The 25,064-nt window shown below is 42.1% G+C and overlaps 1 protein-coding gene and 2 long non-coding RNA genes across 5 annotated transcripts in view; 2 read left to right on the top strand and 1 right to left on the bottom strand.

Moving 5' to 3' along the window:
• Positions 1-186: 186 nt before the first annotated feature.
• The window catches only part of LOC148392989 (cGMP-dependent protein kinase 1), a 51,932-nt gene continuing 27,054 nt past the window's right edge, over positions 187-25,064 (bottom strand). For 2 of the 3 annotated variants that reach the window (XM_088384967.1, XM_088384966.1), the window contains exons 4-18: positions 14,758-14,863; positions 13,371-13,434; positions 12,184-12,261; positions 11,627-11,721; positions 7,065-7,130; positions 6,306-6,380; positions 4,006-4,102; positions 3,777-3,916; positions 3,597-3,686; positions 3,336-3,477; positions 3,103-3,266; positions 2,896-3,018; positions 2,769-2,831; positions 2,620-2,686; positions 187-2,552 (exon numbers count right to left, since the gene is read on the bottom strand). In XM_088384967.1, the coding sequence (XP_088241093.1) occupies positions 2,454-2,552; positions 2,620-2,686; positions 2,769-2,831; positions 2,896-3,018; positions 3,103-3,266; positions 3,336-3,477; positions 3,597-3,686; positions 3,777-3,916; positions 4,006-4,102; positions 6,306-6,380; positions 7,065-7,130; positions 11,627-11,721; positions 12,184-12,261; positions 13,371-13,434; positions 14,758-14,863 (1,469 nt within the window). In that variant the 3' untranslated portion in view covers positions 187-2,453. The remainder of the gene's footprint in view (positions 2,553-2,619; positions 2,687-2,768; positions 2,832-2,895; positions 3,019-3,102; positions 3,267-3,335; positions 3,478-3,596; positions 3,687-3,776; positions 3,917-4,005; positions 4,103-6,305; positions 6,381-7,064; positions 7,131-11,626; positions 11,722-12,183; positions 12,262-13,370; positions 13,435-14,757; positions 14,864-25,064) is intronic. The other variant, XR_015860329.1, reaches the window with a different exon arrangement.
• On the top strand, positions 9,970-10,358 carry LOC148392990 (uncharacterized). Its single transcript, XR_015860331.1, has 2 exons — positions 9,970-10,144; positions 10,213-10,358. It is a non-coding gene; the product is annotated as an uncharacterized LOC148392990 (long non-coding RNA).
• On the top strand, positions 18,344-22,073 carry LOC148392991 (uncharacterized). The gene is made up of 2 exons (XR_015860330.1): positions 18,344-18,708; positions 21,247-22,073. It is a non-coding gene; the product is annotated as an uncharacterized LOC148392991 (long non-coding RNA).

Consider the following 25,064-nt stretch of genomic DNA (forward strand, 5'->3'; position numbering starts at 1 on the left):
GCGGATATTCTTATTCATTAGCCGGCGCATTGGAGGCTTTTTTGGTGAAGGAGTTTCATGGTAGGAAAAGGCTGTCATTTGACTGCAGCGCCCTCATGTGGCCACTCAACAAATTGTCACCATCACAGAAATAAATTAAATTACTGCCATTTGGTCCGTGTGTTTAAATAAAAACACAGAGATGGATAATTTTTTGAAGTCTATAATTCAAAATAATCATACACGTGGCACTTTGCAAAATTAATTTACAACAACGAAACAAAACAAAAACAACACAAGGCAAATATCTGGCAACATGATGGTCCAAATATATGAATCCACTCACTTTTCAATGTTTCTGATAAACCTGCATTAAAAAACATTTAATTCAGTATATATATATTTTAAAATGACTACTACTAATAAATAAACACGCCTATCATTTATTTTAGTATCAAATGGCACAGCTTTTGTATTCCTCTTGATCATTTTAATGCGGGATCTGCAAAAGCATTGACAAGTGAGCACGAGGGCCGAAAAACAAAACCCTACCTTCATGATCATCTTAACTACCCACCTTTTTCAGTCTTCTTCCTTCAACATGGTTGTTATGAACTGTATGACATGACGCAAATATGAAAACAAAAGTTTACAACTGCAAGTCATTCCTGCTTTCAGGATGTGTGAGATTTCATAGTGACGTGAAAAGCATGTCATTGCAAGTCGTATGTGATGGAAATTTTTTTTTTTTTAATTCCTGTACGTCAAGAAATGATCTTTACGATCAGGTGCACTTTTCAGTTGTGTTCATGCAGCATCAAAAAGGCCTTGTGACGATGATTTGTATGCCGTTGATTTAAGGCACTTACACTTTATGCTCTTGACTGTCGGTGCGTGAGAGGTGACAAGGTGATGCCTTCAAAACCGTTTGAACATCGTGCAGATGCCATGGGAGAAAATACAAAATATCAAATAGGAACGAAAACCAAGCACAGGAAAGGAGAGGAATTACTGTACAAAAAAAACCCCAACAATCTGAAAAACAAAATCTAACCAAACAGTACTGTCATGTCACCGTCTCTTTTTTGTGGTCATGAATCAAGTACAGCACCAAAGACATTGACAGCGTGTTCACAGTTAGAGCTGTACAGGCGCAATGGAGGTCCAAACAATAGCTCAGGATTTGTCAAACGGGGAAGCCGAAAAATAAAAGCGTTAAGAGTGCATAATTGATGACACGTTACCTCATGGAAATATAAATATACAGCTGCGTGTTGGTTGACATCTGAAACAGGGCACTTGGAGAGTCTCCTTTCTTAGACTGCACACATTTTTTGTACTTTTTTGTGTTCACAATGTATCCTAAAAGGGACATATTATGGAAGGTGGTGTTAGCACAGAATAGAGTAGCATTAGCTAAAAATGCTAGCTGAGTTAGCTTGAAAACCAGAGTACACTTATCGCAAAGTTGTTGACATGGAAAAGGGGGCGGGGTTAAGATATATCGGCTCTACTATGCTAATTGACAAAGTCTAATTTGGTGGCTTGGAGATGAAGTGCTGCTCCCACAAACGAAAAAAAAAACGATCTGGTCTTAAGATAACTTAAGCTAACTCAAAAATGTTAATTAATGCACACTGTCCCTTTTCAAAATAAAAAATGAAATTTGGTTGAATTAGCCAGACCTGATTTTGTGCAAGCACTATTTATTCAGTCTGGACATGAAGGGGTGGACTTCAGCTCTGGAGTCTCAGAGTCCCCATAAATCTCTAATAACACGACAAAAAGTCGCTGGATTTGTTGTGGGAGGCGTTCAGGCGTCAACGCTGAGTAGCCTTGGCTTTGTCGAAATGCCTTAACCCTGCTATCAAAATCTATTCACCTTTAACCCAAAACAGAGCAATTGTTAATCAAGTGTGCTGTGTCCTTTCCTTTAAGACACCTCAGAACTTTTTAGAATCGAGGCAACAAAAAAAAAAAACTTGCATAATACGTCTCCTTGAAAATGTTCAATGCTATGTAATGCGGCAATCGGTGACATTCAGCTTAGTCGAGAGCACTTGTTGTACGACGGGAAAAGCGATGATCGGAACACAGCATTTCACATTTCCACGCGCTTAATTATCCTAAAAAATAAACAAAAACGTACGCCGGCCCATCACGTGGGCTCGGTCAGCGGCCATGTTTTTGTGCTCTGGCGCACGTGTGTATCCCTGCACTTTCTCCGCCTTCGAGCCGAGTGTAAGACAACACCGAACGTGTGCTACAGCTGTCCCACTATAAATGCTTGATCCGGGGCCACAGTGAAATAAAGGCATATCGGTGACCGCTTGCCATCCGTTAAATCTACTTCTTCTCCATATCTGATTTTTGTGATCTTTATACCAGTTAGCCACGACCACTGCATGGCCTCCATACCAACAAAAGAAGAGTTTCTTTTGGTTCCACTAGGGGGGGCTGCTTGAAGGAGAACTTCAGAAATCAACATCCCAACCCGAATTGTCGTCAGGCGGCGGGTCCTCGTTGTCTTCCGGGAAGCTGTCGAAGTTACTCGTGTCGACCGCTGATGTGACCTGACGAAGGAGACCGAGATGTTATACGACAGAAATAATATATAACCGTAATGCTGAAAGAACTTACGTTGGGGATGATGGGTGGTGTCAGAGTCCCCTTCTTCAAGCCCTCCCAGTTAAAGCCCTCAAACCACCTACAAGCAAAAACATCAAAAACATATTTGACGTCATCGTAAGCTACTGTTAGCATTAGCCACAGTATGAACATCTGCTTACTTGTGCTTTTGGATGTCTTTGACACCATTTTTCAAGTTTCCCAGTCGTTCAGAAGGATTATCCCTGCGAAGACAACGTCTTAGTTGGCACGTGACTTAGATGAAGTCAAATATAACAAAACAATCACCTGCATAGCTTTTTGATTAAGTTGGCAGCATTTTTGGTGATTTTCTTTGGGAATTCGATCATGTCGATGCCTCTCAGGATGATGTTGTAGGTCTTCATCGGATCGGGGCCGGAGAACGGCGGGCTGGGAATACAGCCAGATGCGTAACATTAGAGAAGACGAGATTTGGCTTCTTTGAAGGTGGGACACGTCACAAGAATTTGGTACCTGCCGGTCAGGAGCTCGAACATGAGGATTCCCAGTGACCAGTAATCGGCGGAGATGTCGTGGCCTTTGTTTAGGATGATCTCCGGCGCTACATATTCAGGCGTCCCGCAGAAAGTCCACGTTTTCTTCCCGAAGCCAATTTTCTTGGCAAAACCAAAGTCCACCTAGTGACAAGACACTTTTAAATTCATGGTACGAACATCTGAGCCTTGGTCGTCGAGAGGAGCTCCTACCAGTTTGGCGTAACCCCTGTGATCCAATATAAGGTTCTCAGGTTTGAGGTCTCTGTAGATGATGCCTTTGGAATGTAGGTAGGCGAAGGCCTCCACCACGCAGCCTGTGTAAAACCTGGTGGTGGAGTCTTCAAAAGAACCTCTGGGAAGAGCAAAGCAACAGATTTACTTATACCTGGCGCCTTATGATCAACTGATCGAGAGGATCGGCAATCACATGAAAATCTAAACAAACATAATTTAGTAGGAAAAAAAGCATACCGGTCTCGAAGAATGGTCCACAATTCTCCTCCTAAGCAGGCTTCCATCAGCATGTAGAGGTACTTGCTGTCCTTGAACGTTCTGTAGAGTCTGAAAACACAACAGTAAAGTAAAAATGGCTGTCTTTTACAAGAGTGACATTCAAATACTAATTGCCTTGAAAGACAAATCGAATTATACCGAACAATAAAATCCGAGTGGGCCTCCTGCATGATGAGTTTCTCGGAGCGAATGTGCTCTTGCTGTCTGGTGTCGACGATGTGCCGCTTCTTGAGGATCTTCATAGCAAAAGTTTTGTTCTCGTCGCTCTTGAGCTGAACCTTACGAGATGGGGCAAGAGAGAAAACAGAGAGCATTAGCATGCGCAGCCAGTCGACCGCATTGGCGTCATTCACCTTCCCCTTCTTACCAGCTCCACACGACCAAAGCCGCCAACCCCAAGAGTGTCGATGATGTTGAAGTCAGCCAGATTGAGATTGAAGAAAAAAGCATTCTCGGCTTCATACCTTCGTTTGAATAAGGAAGGGAGGGGAAGCGGCGGGGACATGACAAGAAACGAGATTAGACATGAAACGAAAGATGAAAGCCGAGATAATCCACCTTCAACTTTGACTTCATTTGTTTGCAAATCTCAGCGGATTACCTCGCTGTAATCTATCATTTATGTCCTCAAGGATGCGGAGTGCATGAATACACAAAACGAGACTCAAGTGTTCTCGGACAAGAACGCTGGACATCTGGCGCTAAGCGTGACCCCATGGAGAAATTGTTTCCACGTGTCCATCCCTGATCCCCGCACGCCGCCTGTGTTTTCGGGTTATTGTTTAATCCAGATCGAGTTTCATCAGATCAGGATCCGGATCAGCGGGTTTAGTACTTCTCGGTCTTCTGGCGGGTCGCTCGGAACATGACCCGTTTTTGCAACTGCTCAAAGCAAAAATGTTTGCCAAATTTGTGCCAACAGGTATCGGAGCTCAGTGTTTCTTACAAACAGTGGGGTAACCTAGGCAAGCTTTGTTTATTTATCCGCGTAGACCCGGTAACGAATTTAAGGGATTATTCACACGTGAGCTCCTCTTTTTTTTTTTTTTTAAATCTTCTTTATCTGGAGGGTAGCCCGGAAAAACTCATCATTCAAAAGGAGGCCATTTTTGTGTCATTACAAAGTGCCAAAATGATTGATGGCGTACCCAATTACACTAATCGTAAACAGACACGACATGTGCTAAAGTTTCAAGGCCAAGGCGAACCGCAAATATCAGAAGTGTTTCCGCAAGTGACCAGCAGGTGGCGACATTGCTCTGTTACTGCATAGCGCCATTGGTCAAAATGTCAATTCAAGGTGTATTTTTTTCTTTTCTTTTCTTTTTTTTTTTTTTAAACTAGCCCTTGGCTGTCAACAAGCTCACATTTGCAGGTAGAATGGTACATCGTAATGTTATACAGTTTTTTTTTTTTTTTAAAGTGCTGTATGGCAAGATGATCCTCGACAGATAGAGTGGCACCCTTGTGGGTGATAAAAGTGTGGAGGACTGATGAGGTCATAAGAATAATACAATCGCCCTGAGTAGGCCAAATAAACTTTGTGCACAGTAATCTGCTTTTCAGGTCAAATTAAGTTCACCTGTAAAAGTTAGAATGCATTTTGGGTTCATTCTGAACTCCCCCCGAGGGCACGTAAAAACAAAGTTATACAAAACATCTAAATACGACATAGCGCATTTCAAAATAAGAAATAAAAAAAAAACATGCAGCATAACAGCAAAATAATGCGGCTTTCTATTTGAGGTAATCGCAGACTCCCGCTGACTGAACAGGCGGGCTTGATCAAAACCAACATCTCCATTCTTTGAAGGAAAGCGCCGGTAACAGCGGGGAGCAGCTGCATCTTTACAACAACGCAACCAATTGGGGGGTTGGGGTGGTACCATCGCAGCAGGATGCTGATTCAGGCTTTCCTCACCACACAGCTTTGATAGATTGGCTGGGTGGGGACTTCCAGCAAAGAGCTGATGCTTGGGAAGCGGGGAAACTCCGGCTAAAAATGGCACTGAAGGGACTTCGGGGAAGAAGTTTGGAATTTTAATTGACTTCAAATGGACGATTTTCAAATGGAAAAATAATACAATTGGAAAAAAGTAACTGTTGCATTTGGGTGGGTCGCTCGACTTTGTGTTCATTTGTAACTGCCGATTGATATTCTGGTGCCATAAAAGGTGGCAAATACAATTTGCTGCACTTCAGAATATGTGGCGATACATATTCATCCCTCTATGTCAGGATTAATCAAAACCCGAGCGTTATCTTTGTAAAGGCAGCTTCTCGCACATTTTCCCAACTCCGAGCTGAAGGTGCCTTATGACTCCTGTATTGCTATTCTCTTGTTTCCATGGCGACGGCTACACCATGTCGCAGGTCGCCGCTTCGTTTTTCTCTTTTTTTTCAACCATCTGTTGTTATGCGGCAGACCTAAGGGTGCAGTTTAAATCTCTGCGAGCACTTTTTTTTTTTAACAACGCACCACATGCCCGTTGTGCTCAGTTTCACCCTTGAACCTTCTATGTCAGCACCCCTTTCGTCCACATTCAGCAATTCAACTTTTTTTTTTTTTTAAATGTGATTTTCAATCAGACAAGCTACTTTTGTTGAAATTACTCCATGCCCGATGGCTAAGAATGTTTTTATATTTGCATATGAAAAGTATCTTACTTGGCTTTGGCATCAACATCCTCATGGCCTTTGCTGGATACATCCTCCAAGCCTCCAATCAGATGCTTAAATGAACTGCAATAAAAAAAGAGCACAGTTTGAGCGTGGGATTATTGCGGACCAGACTGTCATAACAATCGCTGCCAGTTATCATAAAATATTCATGGGAGAGTCGCTCGGTGAAGACAGAGCTAATCGAAAGCGACATAAAAGTGAGTGTTGCTATTACCGTAAAACTTGACAACAAAGCTGTGACTTGCGTGCAAGACAAATATAAAACCTTGTCCACTCAGACTTAACACTACACCGATAGTGTTCCCTCAGATTTTCGGCTTCATTCAGGGTCAACAAACATGAGGAACATGGTTTTGCTCCCCGGCAATCAAAACAACAAACAGCCCGGTTGCTCGCTTAGTGCCGCCTTCTGAATTCCGACACTCTCGGCACGGCTCGTCAAAGCAAAGCGGTTCTTTTCTCTAGCGTCTGGGAAAACATTTCCATGCAAATGAGACCGGCACAAAAGGAGATGGCGGGAAGCCAGGTTCGAGAAAATGAGACGGATGTGTTTCAGGAGAATCATTAAAAAAATGTAAGTGTGCCTTAAGGTTGAAAAACTACGGTCATATATTTTCACACGCTTGAGGCCTCCATGCTAGCTTGCTGCGCGGTCCCATCACTTGTTGTTTCCAGGAACACAACTTTTAGCATCATAACACGGTGGAAGCCAGCATCTGTTGTCAATAGCTGATCGATACTCACTCTCGATCAATGACGAGACAGGTGACTGCTTCTGCTGCAATAACATTTGCGGTCCTGATGTCCTCCCTATAGAGAAGAGAAAAAAAAAAATTAGCCACAACAGCGCATGTAAGAACTTTCCACTTAAATGGCTCATCAGATGTCATCCCAAAGTGGATGTGAGTCACATGACTCATAATCTGTAAATATCAGGCATTACACATTATCATATTTGAAGTCCAAGCCATCATCAGATTGACACTCTTCATCCGACGAGTTGCTCCAGTCACACGAATCCTCCGAGTCCGTGTTCCAAGAATCCATTTAACGAGCTCCGACGCCGGTCAAGTCCTCGGCTAAAACACGAACTAAAATGCGCCGCGAAAAAAGACAAGCTAACTCTCGGGCTGACATCCCGTCAGGAGATTATTTGGACACTTGAAGGGGGCTCGGCTCCGCTCCAGTGCGTGCGGTCCATCACTCACTGTGCCTCCGTTCAATTTATGACAGCCTATTTCAATGATGGTCCATTTCAACTCCCTCCACCTCCCCCTCCTGCCGCACCGACGCCTCCTTGCCCCCCCTCCATGTTCCCATACGCTCCGAATAAAGGTCACAGCTGGTGAGTTTTGATAGGTGAAAGAAGGAAGGAGGTATTAACAGTTGACAACACGGACAAGTTTATTTTTGGGGATGAACATGTCCAGTTCTATTAAAATCACTGTAAAAAATTGTTGCAAGGCATTGGGGATCGCACCCCTAAAATATGTTTGGTGGAAAAAGAGTCCAGTTGAGTTTTGGCAAATTACAAAAATTGAACTCATTTTGCTTTCATCAAAATTCTTGTAAGGCACCAGCTGTGATTTGACACGACTATTGCAAGTTGTCGCTCTACTTCACAAAGAAACTGAGAAAAAAAAAAAAAAAGTGTTTCCCCTCTACAAGTGGAGCAGGCTCATTTTTAATTCATACCACATATGTGCCAGACAAGGACAAAACAAGAAAGCTGTCTTGTGCTTGGCAGACAATCGAAGAGGTCAGATTTTAATTTCAAAGACTAAAAGTGTATTACAAAAAAAAACCTCCATCATAAATGATTAACTATATTATCCAAATTTTAAATTATGATCATGATTATCACCAGTGCTAATACAAAAATAAAAATATAAAACGGGCTTGAATGACAGTTTGTCAGCTTCATTTAAAATCCCAAAATAATTTTGGATTCAACTCTTTCATGATATCATTTCAATACATGTGCTGAGCATCATTTTTATTTTTCTCCGCTGATGAGCGACAGTCACGATTCGCAATCTGTTACATGAGTTCATAAGCTCCCAAACAAGGAAGTACTCCGTGTGCGTATCACTTACTCGCCATGACGACCACGCACAACAAGGCCAGGTGATGCATGTATTAAAATAATGGTTACATAAATACGAATGCGGCCTAAGCGACCTCTTGGGTCCGTTGCATCTCGCCACACCTGTCGCCCTGCACCAATCATAATATGCCATTGCGTCGACAAGGTCCGTCATTTGCACACTTAAGTCAGCCACTAAGCCAATGAAAATAGAAGAGGTGCTTTTTAATTAGCCCAGAACAACCACGCCGTCCGGGGTCGTACATACAGTATATACCAGCTCAGACGCTAAAAGCGGAGAAGAATGTTCTTTTGGAGTTGCCGGCAGTGTTGATTACTGTTGAAGGGGGCGGGAATTAACCTGGTAATTTGACAGCGATCTGGTGTCCTGGGAAAAAGGGTTATAAAAATAGACGAGCGCGCAGCCTCGCTCGATGCCAAATGGCAACATGAGAATGTAACAAGTGATTTGTACTCCGCTCCACTGCCAAATGCCGAGACGGTTAAGGACCTCTCGCAGGATGGGAAAACACAATGGAAGCAGAAGAAAAGCATTCATCTATCCATCTATCTATCTCCGTAGCTGCCTAGTTCAATAGCCAGATAGTGAGCTAGCTAGCTAGCTATGTGAGGCTTTGAAAAGCGCTTTGGGCACGATATATTGGAGGTAAAGCTCTATAAAAGTACATTCCATTTAACATTTATTGCATCCTGTTGATTTAACAGTAAAATTGAAAGCAACTGTTGAGTGGTACTAAAAGACAGAGAGCAAGGAATCCACGACAAGGACACGGCAATGAAAGCCTCAGAAATGGACTGAATTGATTCCAGCGCTCTTTTTATTTCTCCCTGATGTCAAAAGTCGGAGACGCATTTGACAACTCCGACCGACAGGTGCTTACGAGGGTATTTCACATGTTGAGAATTTGGCGCTAAAGCCTGAGCTGGCTTGGAATGCTTGACGGCGCTAACCCCGCTTCATCCCTCAATTTCTTCAGCCTCTCTATTCTGAAAATAAAGTACGGGCCCATGGGTAACGCTGACAAGCTGCTGCTGATTTCAAATTTTTCTTCTGTCACTGCTAAGGTGAAGAAGCACAATGACATAACAGGTTGTTTTTACTAGTTTGACTCTATTAAGGGGTGTTGTGCGTTTTATTCACGCTTCACAAAAAATACACAACAGCACCCCCAGAGGTCAAGGTGATCCTTGCACAGGCTAATCACCTTATCTCAAGAAGTTCACACCTCTTGACATGTTGTTAGCGACATCCAAACAACAGTCAGATGACATCCATATGGCATTCCTGCCATTCTACATGTAAGACCTTTCAAAAAAAAAAAAATCATGTAACCTAATCACTGCGCGGCTTAAAATCGCATACATGCCGTCTCCATTAGCAGGAGAACTCGCTTTGATTTGTAAACATGTTCTCGCGGATGAAAGGACGGCATTGCAAAGACAAGAGAAACCTTTGAGGGGGGGGGCTGTTGGCTTTCATACACCAACACGTAGTTAACTTTCTAATTAGAGCCGAAGGGGCGAAGCGGCTATTCTGCGAGCCCTCTGATCAAAAGCCTGCCTTGCAAGATGGCCGCCATTTACATTTGGACGAGACGCAGTCATCAAAGCTCGGCCGGCACAAGACGGCGCGGCGGACAAAAGGGACGCAATAAAAGATAATAATAACCGCATCCTCATTGTGGCGCACGGATGAAGTTACGTGAATAAACAAACGGTGAGATGATCTTTGAAATTGCATTCTGGGAAAACATTTCAAATGTAAATCTGCTCATTGTGTTTCAGTACTCTCCTGGTGGACCATAATAAAATAAAAAAATTGGACAAGTTTGTCATTGAAGAACACCTACAAAATGGCTGCTTCAAATCAAAATGGAAGACTGGCTGTTATTTAAAAAATAAATAAATCACATAAGACAGTGGTAGCTCAAGACTTTCGCACATGTCATATCTTATTTTAATGGTAGCACAGATGCCAGATCCATTAACAAGCTGTCGGGCTCTGGGTTAGATTTCAATTTGGACCAAGATCCAACCTATCCTTGTCACTCATGTTGCCCACGTAATCTTTCATTGCGTCATTAGTCGGTAACATATGGCCAAAATCAGGCCATCTGCACCACACCGGCTGTCTCCGTATGCGAGCAAGCAGTCGAGGGGTTAACGTGGAAATATAGCGTTCAATCATAGTCCGAAGAAGACTAAAATACTGACCTTTTCTTAATGTGTCTCATCCTATCAAAAAGTACGTTTTCAGTCTTCAAAGTGATTATTTACTGCTCATGAGTTTGTTTTAGCAGTGACACGACTGACCAGAAGATGGCAACATCCTCTTTTTACAGCCGCCTGCTTCCATCCAACTCCGGTCCCTCATCAAGGCAAACAAGCTCGACGAGGCAAAAGAGGCGGCGGAGTCAAAAGCGCTTTCAGGGCTCTGGCCATCTGCGCCAGACCACATATTTTATTTATTGTTCTTAAGTGTTCTTCAATACAAAAGTGTTTCTGATATGACTCAGAGTGTCTGCAGTGGCCGTAGAAGACTTGAGGCTGAAGAGTAGACGCAGTCTGGCTCTTTGCCGCGTGTGTGTGCGTGTGCTCGAATTAGCTCTCCGCAGATGTACTGATATAGTTCTTTTTCTCACCAGTTCTTGCTGATGAACAATACGTGAAGATGAAGATGTTGATACCCGGACAAAAGAAAAAAACATATCAATGCAGGAATAGATTGTAGTTTTAAGTTGTAATATTACTATTCACCACTAGATGGCAAATGTGTCTTAACTGTATTTACAATGGGTCTTATACACGCTAGTGGAGCGAGGATATATTTTCTTTTATCTGTGTTGAATTTATTCAATTTTATTCCATCAAGTGGTTGCATAAAAATGAAATAATCTGGATCCAGGGACACTTTTTTAAAATATAGTCTACTTGAAAAAAGTATCTGCAACCATGTATTTCGACCATTAGCAAGCACATGTGTCACATTTGAAAACATTCGCCCCGTCAAACGGAGGGAGCAACTGGCAACCCAAAAAAATAACCCGAACAAGGTTACCGTAAGAGACAGGCGGAAGATGGATAGCAAATTAGAGAGGATAAACACAGAATTTGGAGCGAAAGCAGCTGACAGTGATAGAAATTGAAGCAGAGCGAGGATGGAAATGAGAAGAGGCAGCGTCGTTAGACATCAACGTACCCTTGCAGCGCCTTTTCACCAAACCAGTCGCCCTTGCCCAAGCTGCGCAGGTACACAGGCTCTCCGTTGGGTGAGTCCTCCCTGGTCACATTAACCTAGCCAGAGAAACCAGGCGGGATTTCAAGTAACATGTCATTTATTTGGGCTCGGATATTTTCCAAAATCAATAGCGTAAATCTTTGTTGAGGGTTTTCAAAATAACTATGTCTGTGTGGCGGGATGTAAGATATAATCACAGAAAGTTCACCGCTATGTTTTCTCCTCGGAGCGGAAATTAGGGGAAATAGCCATGTGGTAAAAGGTCAAGTGTGTGTATGTGAGTAAAAAACAACAGAGAGAACATTTCTTCATCGCCACTATCCCATTTTATTGCACTCTGGGCCTTTCTTGTGTCATTGTGGGAGTGTTCTTATTGACGAGAACATAATGGTGATAAGGAAGGAGTCATGAGATGGAGGGCCGAGGGAAAACAACAAGACAGCGTGGTGCTAAAAGCCTCGACGATAGCGTCGGAAGTGGGAAATTCTTAAATATATGGTTTCTCCGCATGTGCTCACCTTTCCTTTACTGATGATGAAGAAGGTGTCTCCTCTGGCCCCCTGTCTGATGATGTACTCACCGTCTTCGTAATGGGTCTGACAAAAAAAAAGACGAGAGAAACTTTTAAGTACGTGCCGTCGTTTTCGTCTCCCTTGGCAGTTAACGAGGCTGAAATAAGGTACGTAAAACAATGTGATGTTTTGACGTCTTGTTCGTAGTACAGATTGATAAAGCAATCGAGAGTTATAATTATTCTTTGAAGGCTCAGCCAGGCAGTTTTAGTTGTTTGAAGGGAAACCAACATGAAAAGAGATTTGTCAAATCAATTGTGTAACAAATTGACCGCTACGAAAAAGCATCTCTTTATCATCTTTCATCATCATCATCATCATTTCCGAGCACAACATATTCTTTAGCTTCTTTATCTTTGTCGCTTAACCTTTTACCGCCGTCCATTTGTATTCACGATAGCGGCTTTGAGATCAATCCAACTCCAAAAAATGCAGGAGCGCCCATGTGTTTTGCCGAGAAATAAAAACGACATTCTGTGACTTTTATTAATTGAAACCCAACTGGAAAAACAAGTGAAAATATTGATTTTTGTTCCGCTGATGGTGAAACGTTCAAATCAGCGCGCATTTATGCATAACATTAGGCAAACTGATTCATTTATGCTCGGGCACGTGTGAAAGCCTTCCATTAGGTGATTTAATGGCCTCATAAGTGGCGTGTCTCTGTAAATAAATGTGACAGGAAGATCGAGATGACAACATGTTAATGGCGGCCTCTCGTGCTGTGCTAGCAACAAACAGCAGACGCGAACGTTGGCGCTAGCCGTACCTGAGAGACGAGCTAGCTTAGTGCTAGCTAGAATGAGGCTACAGGCTAGTACAACTTAACGGAGATGATGTGGCGCCGGGAGTTAGTTATTTTAAGCCAAAAAATGGAAAACCTGGTTGATACGCCAGGTCAAACAGATTACAAAACAGTTTTACTCAATCTTCTAAACTTTTTCACTAAATAGCTCCAAACGATGTTGCTCGTCCTTCAAAACATTTTCTTTTGAAAATGTCCCCCCCCTTCACTCTTTATATTGTCAGCATTAAAGGCGCTCAAGAAAACATCTCAGTGTCTCTTTTCATTAAACATCTAGAAATGCACACGTGTACTCTTGCACATCCGTCTTTTGAACGAGAGCCCTTACCTCCTCAAGGACGTCGGCGAGCTTGCTCAGAATGTCCTCCTGCAAGCTGTGGAAGGTGGGCACGCTGCAAGACCAAGAACAAGCATCTTTGATGTCATCCATACAGTGCTCATTAAAGATGCTATAGGTGCCGGCCTATGCTATGCTATCGCATGTGCGTATTAATATTTAAGCCCAAAGGCTCCAATTACACAGCAGGCAATAATGTGGAGGAGGTCGAACGTGCTACATCGAGACTCTAATTTTAGCCACTTTTTGTTTTTCTGGAGCTCCATTGAATGCCACACGGCTGTTATCGAGCCCACTAAATAAAAGTGACCCGATACTTATCGGGAACCAAAGGGAACGCACGTCGGCAAACAAAGAGCTTATCTCGCCGTGCGGTCTCGCTCTGTCCCACCGCCCGGCCCATTTTCGATGTTGTATTATAGTAATCTCAATCATCTCATCACTGCTGATCTTTATTCCGCTCCAAGCTTCCTCAATGGAGGTGAGGCAAGCATGTAGTGATCAGAAGCGGCGTCATCGTCGGGTGGGCTGACAGGGGCCAGAGGCAAGTCAAGTATTCTTATAGTTGGTACTGAGATTTTTTTTGGGTGCTTTGGCCTCACTGGTGTGGAAATGGACTAAGGTGGCATAAACATGACGGGGACTCTTAAATAGGGAAGTGGGATGTTTTATTTATGTATTTAAAAATGTGTCAACATCTCCAGCCAAGTTTCTATCTGAACAAGGAACACCTCAAACTTTTCACGTCCAAAAAGTGACCGTAAGTCACTAGAGGTCGTGATCTTTGAAGTCGTATTTGATTACTCAACAGCTGGTGGCCCAAATCATAATATATAAGTCAACCATGACGGGCGAAAATCAAGTTGCGCTAATGATCATGCGGCTCGTGATACGACTTTGACCTTTTCGAGGATCCTGGATGTGAGCGTCTGGCTACGCGGCGACTATTAAATAATACAATCAGAGAGAGGAAGGTGATCGGTATCTCGCGAGGCGGCGACGTCTGGCTTTGTCGGTAACATTAATGCAATTGGAATCTTTTCTCTTGTGCAATTTTGAACTGCACCAAAACTCTGTTGTGCTGCGAGGCCAATTTTGCTCAACTTGTTTTGACATTTCTCCACCTGGGCCAAACATTATTTTAGCGGGAGGCTCGGATGACGTCTCGCCGCATCTATCTGCCTGCCATGAAATAACTCTGTCAAAAAAGTGACAACTTCCGATTTCTATCGCTGTGATTCATGCGCTTTGGTGCAGTGGAAGCGATCCTGTGGAAAAGAGCGGAAAGTGGCCAAGTTGCACTTTTTTGGTTTAGTTAGTGTGAAAAATAACTACAAAATCTACCAAGAGGCAAATACCACATGCTCGGTTTCTTTACCTTTTTAAAAACTCCATATATTCCGTATGCTTGATGAGACCCGTCCGCATCATGATGGTCTGGAAACATTGTCGATCGATTGCCCACAGCTTCACGTTTGTCAGCGCTGGAAATGAGAGTACACACGAAGGCATTGCTTTAAGAAACAAAATAAAATACAGTAGCGGCCCACGCGTTGGCGGCTTCAAATGTTGTGTATGCAGATCAGGCATAAAGCGAAGATTTCGTCTTGAGCCGTTGAAATTGATTTGCTGCCAGAATCAGACGACATTTTTTTCTAAATGGAAAAAGAGAGAGTCGTTGCGTATCTTAGAAATAAAAAACAAACAAACCAGTAAGGACAGTGAGTTTAAAACTATATTTTGGGTCAAAGTCTAAAAATATTTTGATAAATCGGCTTATCAAAAAAACTTTGGAGAGGACTGGGGATATTTAAGTAAGTAAATTAGTTAGTTAGTTAGCTAGACAGCTAAGCTAGACAGTCAAGCTAGTGGCATTTCATGCTAAAAATGAAATAGGCTTTGGATGCTGAATTAAAAAAAAAAAAAAATTCTGGCACAGCCCAATGAATACAACAATAAAGGAAAAATACAATAAATTTGGTTTGCGAATTATAATGACCCCCCCAAAAAAAAAAAAAAGGATGAGCGCGTTTGCACAACATGCTTGAGCAGGCAAAAATCTCATGTTTGGCTGCCGCAGAATTCAATTTGTGCTTGCCCGAAGGCTTGCCTGAGTCACATCGATGTAGCTATATGCTATAGTATAACCAGACAGGCTTTTTGGCTTTAAAATGACTATTTCTGCAGCTTTTAGCTATGGCCGTCACATCTCACCAGCATTAAGGCGAGATACACTCTGCAGGTCTTATTGTAAGTGCTCCATTCCCATTTACTGCATGCATCTGTTTGAACTGGCTGTTTACATTTGGAGGAGTCCAAATAAGAAAAATAACAAATTGGACTTGATTTAAAATAAACCAGTAATATCAAACAGTATGCAAATAAATTAAACAGTTTGTGTCACATGTTTGGTTTAATCCAGTGAACATTGTACTGCTCCTTTTGGTGTGCGCCACTTGCCCACCTGGGGGCGGTATGGAGACGCCTCAGTAAACTGTAGTAATAGTAGGCGTTCTTTGTTGAGGATAAAGAATATGCACGCGCTGCTCCACACTTTTGCTCGTTAGCCTCTCAACAGCATTTTGTATTGCTTGATAGCATTAAGATAAAAGTTGTTTCAAACATATAATCTGGTGGTATTTCGAAAAACTTCGGGTCACTCCTATCTCAAGGCACACAAAGGGAAAATGTGTCCAATTTATACTCACGAGATATCAAATAAATCTGAAAATCCCATTCCAAAAAATATAATTTCGCTGCACAGAACCAATATACAATATACTTTTTTATCCCTTGCCGTGGCCCTATTGTGTCACCGAGTCGTGCGGATGTTTTGTTTCTGTGCAGACCAGAGCAGACTGGTTGGCTTCATGAGAGTGCCGACGCGTCGTTAAAGTTCCCCCATTAAAAGCGTGTTTCATCGTCCTCGGCGGACCCCAATGCTCGCTCTACATTTCAATGTGGCTGACTCATCTGCGTACAGTGGATCTGACCACCCTCTCGTTTTTACCGAATGGCTTCATTTGCCTCATTAGTCCCGGTTAACGTGGGAATCGTTATTTTGAATAATAATGACTCGGTATTCTACTTTAGTGGAGGAGGATTTTAGGTGTGTGTTTCATAACACCTTGCTGTCTTTGTATTTTGTCAAAGTTAGGATGACCCTAACCCTATACTATTTTTCTAAAGATGTGCAACAGAAGCTCTCTCGGTCTCACAAATAAAAATAACTCTCACTCACAAAATTCAGCCAGTGTATAAATTATTTTGAGCTTAGACTAAGTGGACATTCAAAATGAATGAGCTTTCTCATGTACGTCTTCTGTCCTCTGCAGACAACTTTAGAAATAGAAACCATCAGCAGGGGAGGTGGCCTCATTACATAGCCTGACATCATTTCTATCAGACTCAATATCAGAAGGTGTCTCATATATATATATATATTTTATTTTATTTTATTTGAATTGCTGGTCACATGAGTGGGATGTCATAGGCCCAAAGAAACATTTTGAGGTGGAACCGACAGAAATGGCGCTGGGAAATAAGATGTGCGGCCAAGCCCGCAGCGCTACGCAGTCGCTAAGCGTGTTACTCTGAAGGCTCCTCTAAATTGTACTGAGACCGGGGGAACTAGTTATCTGCAACCACCGACGCTGATGAATGTTGTAATGCTCACGGGTTGCCAATTAACTTCCCGGGGCTGAGTGGGAGGGGTGGTAATGAAAGGTTTGGAGGAATTTGGGGGGTGGGAGGGGGTGGCAGGAGGATTAATGAATTTTTGGAGAGTCACACCATGGCTACGGAGACACATTTTATGACACAAGAGACTTAGGGCAGAAATGAAGTTCGTCATCTCACCTCAACATTCTTCCTTGGCGCCAAGGTGCCACATGCTGGCAGCAAAGCTCTACTTTGGTATAAACAATGTATTTCAATTTATTTTGACATAATTCGTTGACATCAAGCACTAAAAGAATCGTTTTACTGTACTGTCTTGTCTGTGCACTTACCGCTGCTGTTGACCACACCTCACACTCACACAATTGGGTAGGTGTGCCTAATGTTACGCAATACAAAACAAGGCAGACATTTATTTGTTTGCCCTTGTTACAAGTCAGCGTAAGTGGATTTCAGCCTCCGGGCATTATGCAAATAGAACATGTGTTTGTCTTATAATCCACTTTGTTGCCTATTGAATTGTGACACTAAATGATAAAGCTTATTTTCATTGCACTCAGTCATGGCGCTTTACGTTCTGTTGTTGTATTGAGAGTTTTTTTTTTTTTTTTTAGCTCGTGCTCAGCGCATTTGCACAAGGTCGAAAATGATTTTGCTGAAGTGCGTTTTCGCCGCAGGAAATCCTATCCCAAAACTCGGCAGGCTTAGAGTCCACGTGCTTAAATACAGATTAGTCACAAGCAGAGCGCTGAGTTTAAAAACAAGACATTTGTCAGCATCGTTGTGGCAACAATACAAATAAAAGCTCCCTACAGTGCATTTGTGTACGTCAGTCATGACAGAAAGGCTTTCACAAAAAGTGTTTCCACAAACAATTTGGCCAATTTTTTGTCAATCAGAAGCCTCAGGAAGCTCATTTGTGGAAAAGTCAACAACAGACCAAATTGAGGTGCTTGCTATGGGATAATTGTGGAATTACTTCTGAATTCCAATCATCATCTTTTTTTGGAAACTGCCAGAGCCTATTCGGAATGACCAGATGAAAGCTTGGGTTGAAAAAAAAAAAAATCCATGCGGCGAAAACTCTAAATATATTTTCAGAGCTGATAAGCTCCACAGAGGAACAATTTTTTTTAGGACCATGAATAGACATTCTTGAAACTAAAAATAACAACTTTGGCATAGACTTTGTTTACACTAAGCTAAAATGAAAGTTGCATGTGAATCCCTTTCTCACACTCATCATCAAAACTTTGTGATGCGCAAAAGGAAATGTGTGAAATAATCAAAAGCCTCGTATTGTTTATTCAGATGCTATTCAGGTGCTGATTGTAGCACTTGCCGATGTTTAGCAAGGAGCTGGATCTCCAAAGTAATGAGTGAGAGCTCTCACTCGGGTGTATTATTATAATCAGAGAGGGCGTTTGAATTGTTCCTGCTCATCAAAATGTGACATGCCTGCTTTTTTTTTTTTTGCAACTTCCCCCACACACGGAAGGAGTACAGCGGGTGTCATGGCAGCTCGCTGGAACAGAGCAGCCTTCATTTCCCTAAAGTCATTAAAAGCATCAAGTTAGGTCGGGTTGATGGAAACGGAGCGTGAGAAAGTACGACGGGTCGTTAGACGCCGCGTTTGGTCACAGAGCTGCAGGTAAATACTTCAGGAATTCCCTGCCTGTTGATTCCCTCCACCTAGCAGCTCACGTTTGCGTAGTTACTGAGCCGTAAAGAAGAACATCAAATTTGATGCAGACTTCAATATAAGTTGCGATACCATACATTTTCGATTTATTTGCAATTTGTTATTCTGACCAACAAATGTTCTGTAATTAGAGCACATTTTCAAAAACTCTTGCGCCAAGGCGTAACACTTTTTGACAGTTTTCACATATCGACAAATTGCAACACAGTCAACTATTTGTTTTAATCAGCGGCAAGCCCCAGATGCCAATGTTCTTCTCCGGAACATTAAAAGTCGGAGCAGCAGCTGCCAGAGCAATATTCCGCCGTGCGTCAGCCCACCTGCCATCATCCGTGCTATGTTTAGAGTACAGAAGGCTTGTATATTCCGGCGGAGAACAGAGAGGGATGACGTTATGTAAGGTATTTCTATTCCTGGATGGAAGGATCTCTCTCGAGCAATGTCCAACCGCCTCCATCATTAAAATTCAAAACAGACAGTCACACTTGTGGGTGTCATCAGAAGAGTGATCTTCACAACTGCTCCATGTTTTTATAATGATCGATGATGAACGGAGAGGCCAAAAGGCCTTCGAGAATTGTGCCGTCATCACGGAGCAATCACTGTTCCGGAGTGAGGAAAAATGGCAGACGAACCTCGGATCATAAAGAGCCACAAAAGTCGTTAAATTAGAAGGATTGCTTCAAACTTTGACGAAGAGAATTCTGCATGTTATGCTTTTCCACATAACGTGATAGGCGAATAGCTAGCTTGGAGTTTCTAGCTAGCTAGTAGAATTAAGGAAGAATTACATAACATTTAAGAAAAACTAGCCACAGTTATTTTTCGGTACGTTAAAGCGAGTCCTTGGTTAAGTTCCATTCCTACGACAGCAACATATCTCAAATTTGTAGGTGCTCAGGAATTCCCTGTACTGAGTTAGTTAGCATGTTAGCGAGCTAGTTAGCCAGCTTGTTAGCTCGATCGTTGTCCTTTTTTTCCATTCGTCAAAAGTTGCGTCTTAAATTTCCTTCGACTGCTTTAAGTGTAGACAACAAATAAAGGCGATTTTTTTTGTGATACACAACATTTTGCAAGATGATTATATTATTAATATGACCCTTTGTTTTGAACACAGACTACTGAAACAGGAGGGCATCCCTTGGTGCAACAACAAATGACCCATTCGCTTTAAATTGCTCTGCGGTTGCTTTAGGAGATAAATTTTAATTGTTTGTTGGCCCAGTCATTACAGACAATCAAGCCAAAACAATTAGGCGTAGCGGAAATGTGTTTGAATAACCTGATAAGTCTGCAAGTGTGTGTGTGTGCCAAGCTGCAAAAAGTCAAATGGAAGGAAATTACGTTTGTTTGCTATTTATCAGCGCCTGATGCTAATTTTAGCTCACTGGTGAAGGCAACGCCAGTTCGTTTTTGTCGTCATCCCTTACCCCGATATGATTTATCTGGATTTCGTGAGAACCACCGTGTGATATTTTCTATGGTACATTGTCAGCTAGATGTGAACAATGATGTTTGAAGATAACATCCTGCTGGGTGAATGTAGTGTCAACTTGTCAGACTTTTTTTTTTTTCACCCAGGAAAGTGTGAGTCATAATTTTAAAATATTTGTTGTCAGTCAAGTCAGGAGCTCCTTTTCTGCCAAAAGGCAGGATAATCAGTGCAGAAGTATGTGTGAGTGTGAAACATTGATTATTCTCACGAGTTCTTCACGCTACAGGGGGTCGCTACTCGACGCGACGACTGTGTCATTAGAGAGAAATTAATCATCAAATCAACTACTTTAAGAAATAAGGTCAGTGGCGCAAGGGTCTAGAACGCACGATAGCGCTTTGCCTCCATTTTTGGATAAAGCGGAGATCGCTAACCCCGTCGGACAGATATTAACACGTTGCATCTCCGCTCGCGGGAATAGTAGCACATTTTTCCGACAAGACAGTCGCTGAGGCTCATAGTTTGGCAACCTTATTGCCTTCTATCCACAGGGAAATTAGAATCGGTAATCCACTCGTCGACTTTGCGAGCGTCAAGGTGACGCGTTCCTTTCCAGTGACTAGCTTTCTGACAAAATCCCTTCGAAATTGATGGATCGATACGTCGGGAGTCGATTTGTCAATGGAATCAGGCAGATTGCGAGTTATAATGTTTGCTTCACAAGGCTCTTGATCAATAAGGCTCCACTTCTATTCACTCTGTATTTAAGACTTATTTTTAGACAACACAATACATGGTCGGCATTTGGTTTCTATGGCGGGAGAGTAAACTGAATTTGTACAAATTGTTCTAAATGTGATTAACTTCAATTCATTCCCTGACCATGTCAAGGAATGTAGCAAGTTGTCCTCAGTTGTCCTCCACTTCGCTGAATGGTGGGAAAAAAAAATAAAGCAGCTTGTAATTCCAAATTGTCAGACAAGACTAATTTGCATATAAAGACCCCGCTGGCTGACTTTTATTCATTCATTTACGTATTTTTCTGGTTACAGCTGCAAGGCAGTGGCAGAGAGCAAACCTCTGGAAGGACCTGGAGATCTGTGACAACCTCTAGCTTCGGAACACCTGCGCTCCCACTGAGATGTAGCAGCCAAACACACACATTTTCAAACACACAATTGTGCAAGCGAGGACCCAAACGTTTCTTGCATCTTGGCCCTTTTGTCAAGTTACACACAGCAAAGGTGACTCCAAACAGCGGGGTGACGGCTACCCTGACACCATTACCGTCGTAGCTCGGCCGTTAGCGGCGTTGCCATGACAGCAGCGGGAAACAGAAGATTTCTATCCCTTTGGACTTTTTAGCTCTTCGAAGCTACGCTCAGTCTGTCTCGTTATTCCCATCCCCTGTCGTCGCTCGCTGGCTCATTTGCATATCTGCTAGAATATCATTTCCAAACACCTCCACCTCATTAGCTACGAGATTGTCTCATGAATTGTCCGTAGGCTAATGAGCCTTATTTGTCAACAATCATTAGAAAGTGGAAGTCTGACTCATTTTCTGCCGGCCGCATAGTAATAAGGGGAACGTGTCAATAAACCTTCCACTGAGGCTCATTGTTTCTTGAGCTGAACTGCCTTTTTTTTTTTTTTACATGTTTTTTTTGTTCCTCAAGTGTAACTAAGGTCGGTTATACAGCGCAATGCGACGTTGGTGCCTTGTTAAGAGTAAACGTGCAAGCTCCTTTGCTAACACGTTCGTCCTTGGCTTCTAAACGATGAAGCTCATTTCTTTCTCTTGCTATGTGCCTCGAGGAATTATAATTCAAAACAAAGGTCTGCAGGTGTTTTTTTATCTTTAATAAATATATTTTTTGTATGTGTTTCATAATCATTCTCTCTCCCAACAGATAGATGCTAATTCGCGTATGTCGTTAGCTTGCTAACACAACACTGAGCCACGTGAATAATTTGCTCAGTTCAAGTGTGAGTCATGACTTTCTTTCTTTTCAAATTTTTTCAAAGAGCTATAGGACCACTCGATACCGTGTTGTTGACTTTTTTATCTATATTTCGCGACTTCTAAAGCGGCTAGCAACAAATCAACGTTCACTTATTCATTCTATCCATACCCGGATTTAGTCGTCCTTAAGTCTGCTCAAAGATTTAGTGTTTTCTCAAAATTTCAGTTTGTGTCAAACATATCTCCTTTAAGATGAACTATTGCAACAGAATGGAACTAACCTTTCTTAAAAGTGATAAATAAACGAAATAAAACAGGACAGAGTGACGGGCGTAGCAGCGGGATGTTTTACGATGTAAACACATGCCGATCCGTCGTAAACTCTAAGGTCTATTCTCTACGACTGCGGGAGAAGATGCATGACACTGAGCAGGCATCATCTGCTCAGACGCACTTGCAGGAAACGGAGTCCCAAGGCTTCTCTCGTAAAAATGCTGCTCTCACTTTCAGATTTAGTAGCTTGTTTATCAAAAATGAAATACAATTCTTGAGTCATTTGAGGTACGTTAATGCAAATGTAATGAAAGACCAGCTCGGTGTGGTAGGGGTGTCTGCCCTGAGACTGGGAGGTCGTGGGTTCGATCCCCGGCCGAGTCATACCGATGGAACCCGATGCCTCCCTTCTACTACGGAAGCTCGTCTGAGGACGACCTAACTTAATGAAATTGCTCTTGGGTGGAGATTTTTGTTGGACTTGGTCATTTCGAATTGTAGCTCTTTAAATCTATGAATACTGTCTATCAGAGGTGGGCATTCCGTCCGAATGACGGAATGGTACATTCGTTTTTCCGAAGACAACAGTCCAAATAAAAGGCAGACTAGAGGATGGACGGAAGTGTTTTTTCATCCGTCCGTGTAATCATTCCTAGCCAAGGGGGTCAAGTCCTCTCACACGTAATGTCTCGTGATTGTTCCGGTTGGTTACATGCTGTGATGATGTAGTATGTTTCATAAGGCCTCTTTACTCGTAATATATACGTATGTGTGTGTACTTCAGGATGTTTATAGAGGCCCCCAATGTTCTCTAAGGCATGCAAACATCTTCAGCCAGATCCACACCAGCTGTTTGGATATTCATGAGAATGCATGTGGAGATGTCACGCCATTACGCCGCCTCCTAAATAAACAACTCTTCATCTTTCAGGACGGATTCAGTCATCCGTCCGTTCGTCCGTCAATCCATCTTCTACCGTTATTCATTTCATAACATATTTTCACATTTTAATCATTGATTAAGGATTCTTGGCGTATTTGATTGATTTAGGTTTAGTTTTTCCTAGTCACATAATATGTGTGTATACATTAGCATGTTTGTTGAATTTTTAAAAAAGGAGTCCGGTCACGCTCTATTGGAGTCATCAATCATTTTGATCAATTTCCTGCAGCACGATTCGTTGCGAATATAAAAGCGGCATGACTCATTGGCAAGTGGACCTGATAAAAATCAAGTCATTAACTGCACTTTGAAAGATTACATACACATTTATTAAGGCCATGTCTCGTTAAAAAAAAAAAAATGAGAACAATCAGCATCATTAACAGCTCTAATACGGACTCTTTCCATTTTTCACGTTTTATTTGGGGGCGTTTTTCTGTTCAGGACTATACTAGTAAATAATTATAATTTGACATTTTAATTTTCAAGTTTTTTTGTAAAACTGTACCTTTAAATGATGGAGTTAGATGATCATAGGTTAGCATTGCAAATATTGTTTTGATGAATAACATTTACATTCTACATCTAAAAAAAAATTGGTGATGTTTATTCATGTCCATTTCGGACCAACAATGGGCCTTGATTGAAAAACTGAGGCAAAAACTGTTAAATACTTATTCTTATTCTTTGCTTTCTGGAAACGATGGCCAAAACTGCTGCTATGGCAACAGGCACGCTCCGTCTCCGCAGCTGCCGTTTGTCACGGGGCTCTTATGATTTTCCAAACCGTCATTCAAATGGGAGAAATTGTAAAACTCCAGATAATCCCTCGCCTGCATCTAATCCCTTGCAATACATTCATATGTGTAAATGATCCAATACAAAGCCTGAGCTGAAATATGAAATACTTTAACCGATCGTAGTACGACGTACGATAAGACACGTGAATATCGACTCTATCAATTCCTTGCGGCGCGTACATTGTTGAAAGTGATTAATGTGGACAGCCTGTAGGCACAAAGCTGATGGTGAGTACAATCGCGATAATGTTCGGGAGGTGAATAATATCTTTTTGAGGGCTGTTGTTTTTAAATGACGCCTGGAAGCTAGAAGAGACGAGATGACAAATGACTTTGAATTTGTCAGATGTGATAAAATGTTGGTCTTTATCTATCTTTAAGGACATTGTAATAGCTTTTATGTCGCTGTTGTGACACTTCCAAATTGTTGACGGAAATGGAACGAATGAATTTTCTTTCCGATATTTGTTTTCCATCGTAAGGGTCACTAACACATTCACTGAGCTGCCCTATTTTTGCTTCACCCACATTTGAATCCTAAAATTGTTTTTGCGCTAGCCCTCCAGCGTTAATAAGTCGATTTTCACCCTTTAATAGAAAAGATTCGTATCGTCTCTTCATTGTCTTTGAGCGCAAGCAGGCTCATATGTGGGAATTAAAATTCAACCAAAGATCCAATTAAAGCGCTTTATTGAGAAAATCTATCCCCGCTTGCCCCCCTCCCACCCGAATGTTATGTCCATTCACACTCCAATAAAAACCAAATGAATTCCTTTATACATTTCTATATTAAAACAGCAGGCCAACCTCATCTGAGATCCTCGGTGACCCATCGATTGGAACCTCAAAGGCGCTAAAAGGAAAGACGCTGTGTCCCCAGTGGGAACTAAA

The sequence above is a fragment of the Syngnathus floridae genome, chromosome 9 (assembly GCF_059516105.1).
Source record: "Syngnathus floridae isolate MCC-2025c chromosome 9, RoL_Sflo_1.0, whole genome shotgun sequence".
In the NCBI taxonomy this organism is placed as follows: domain Eukaryota; kingdom Metazoa; phylum Chordata; class Actinopteri; order Syngnathiformes; family Syngnathidae; genus Syngnathus; species Syngnathus floridae.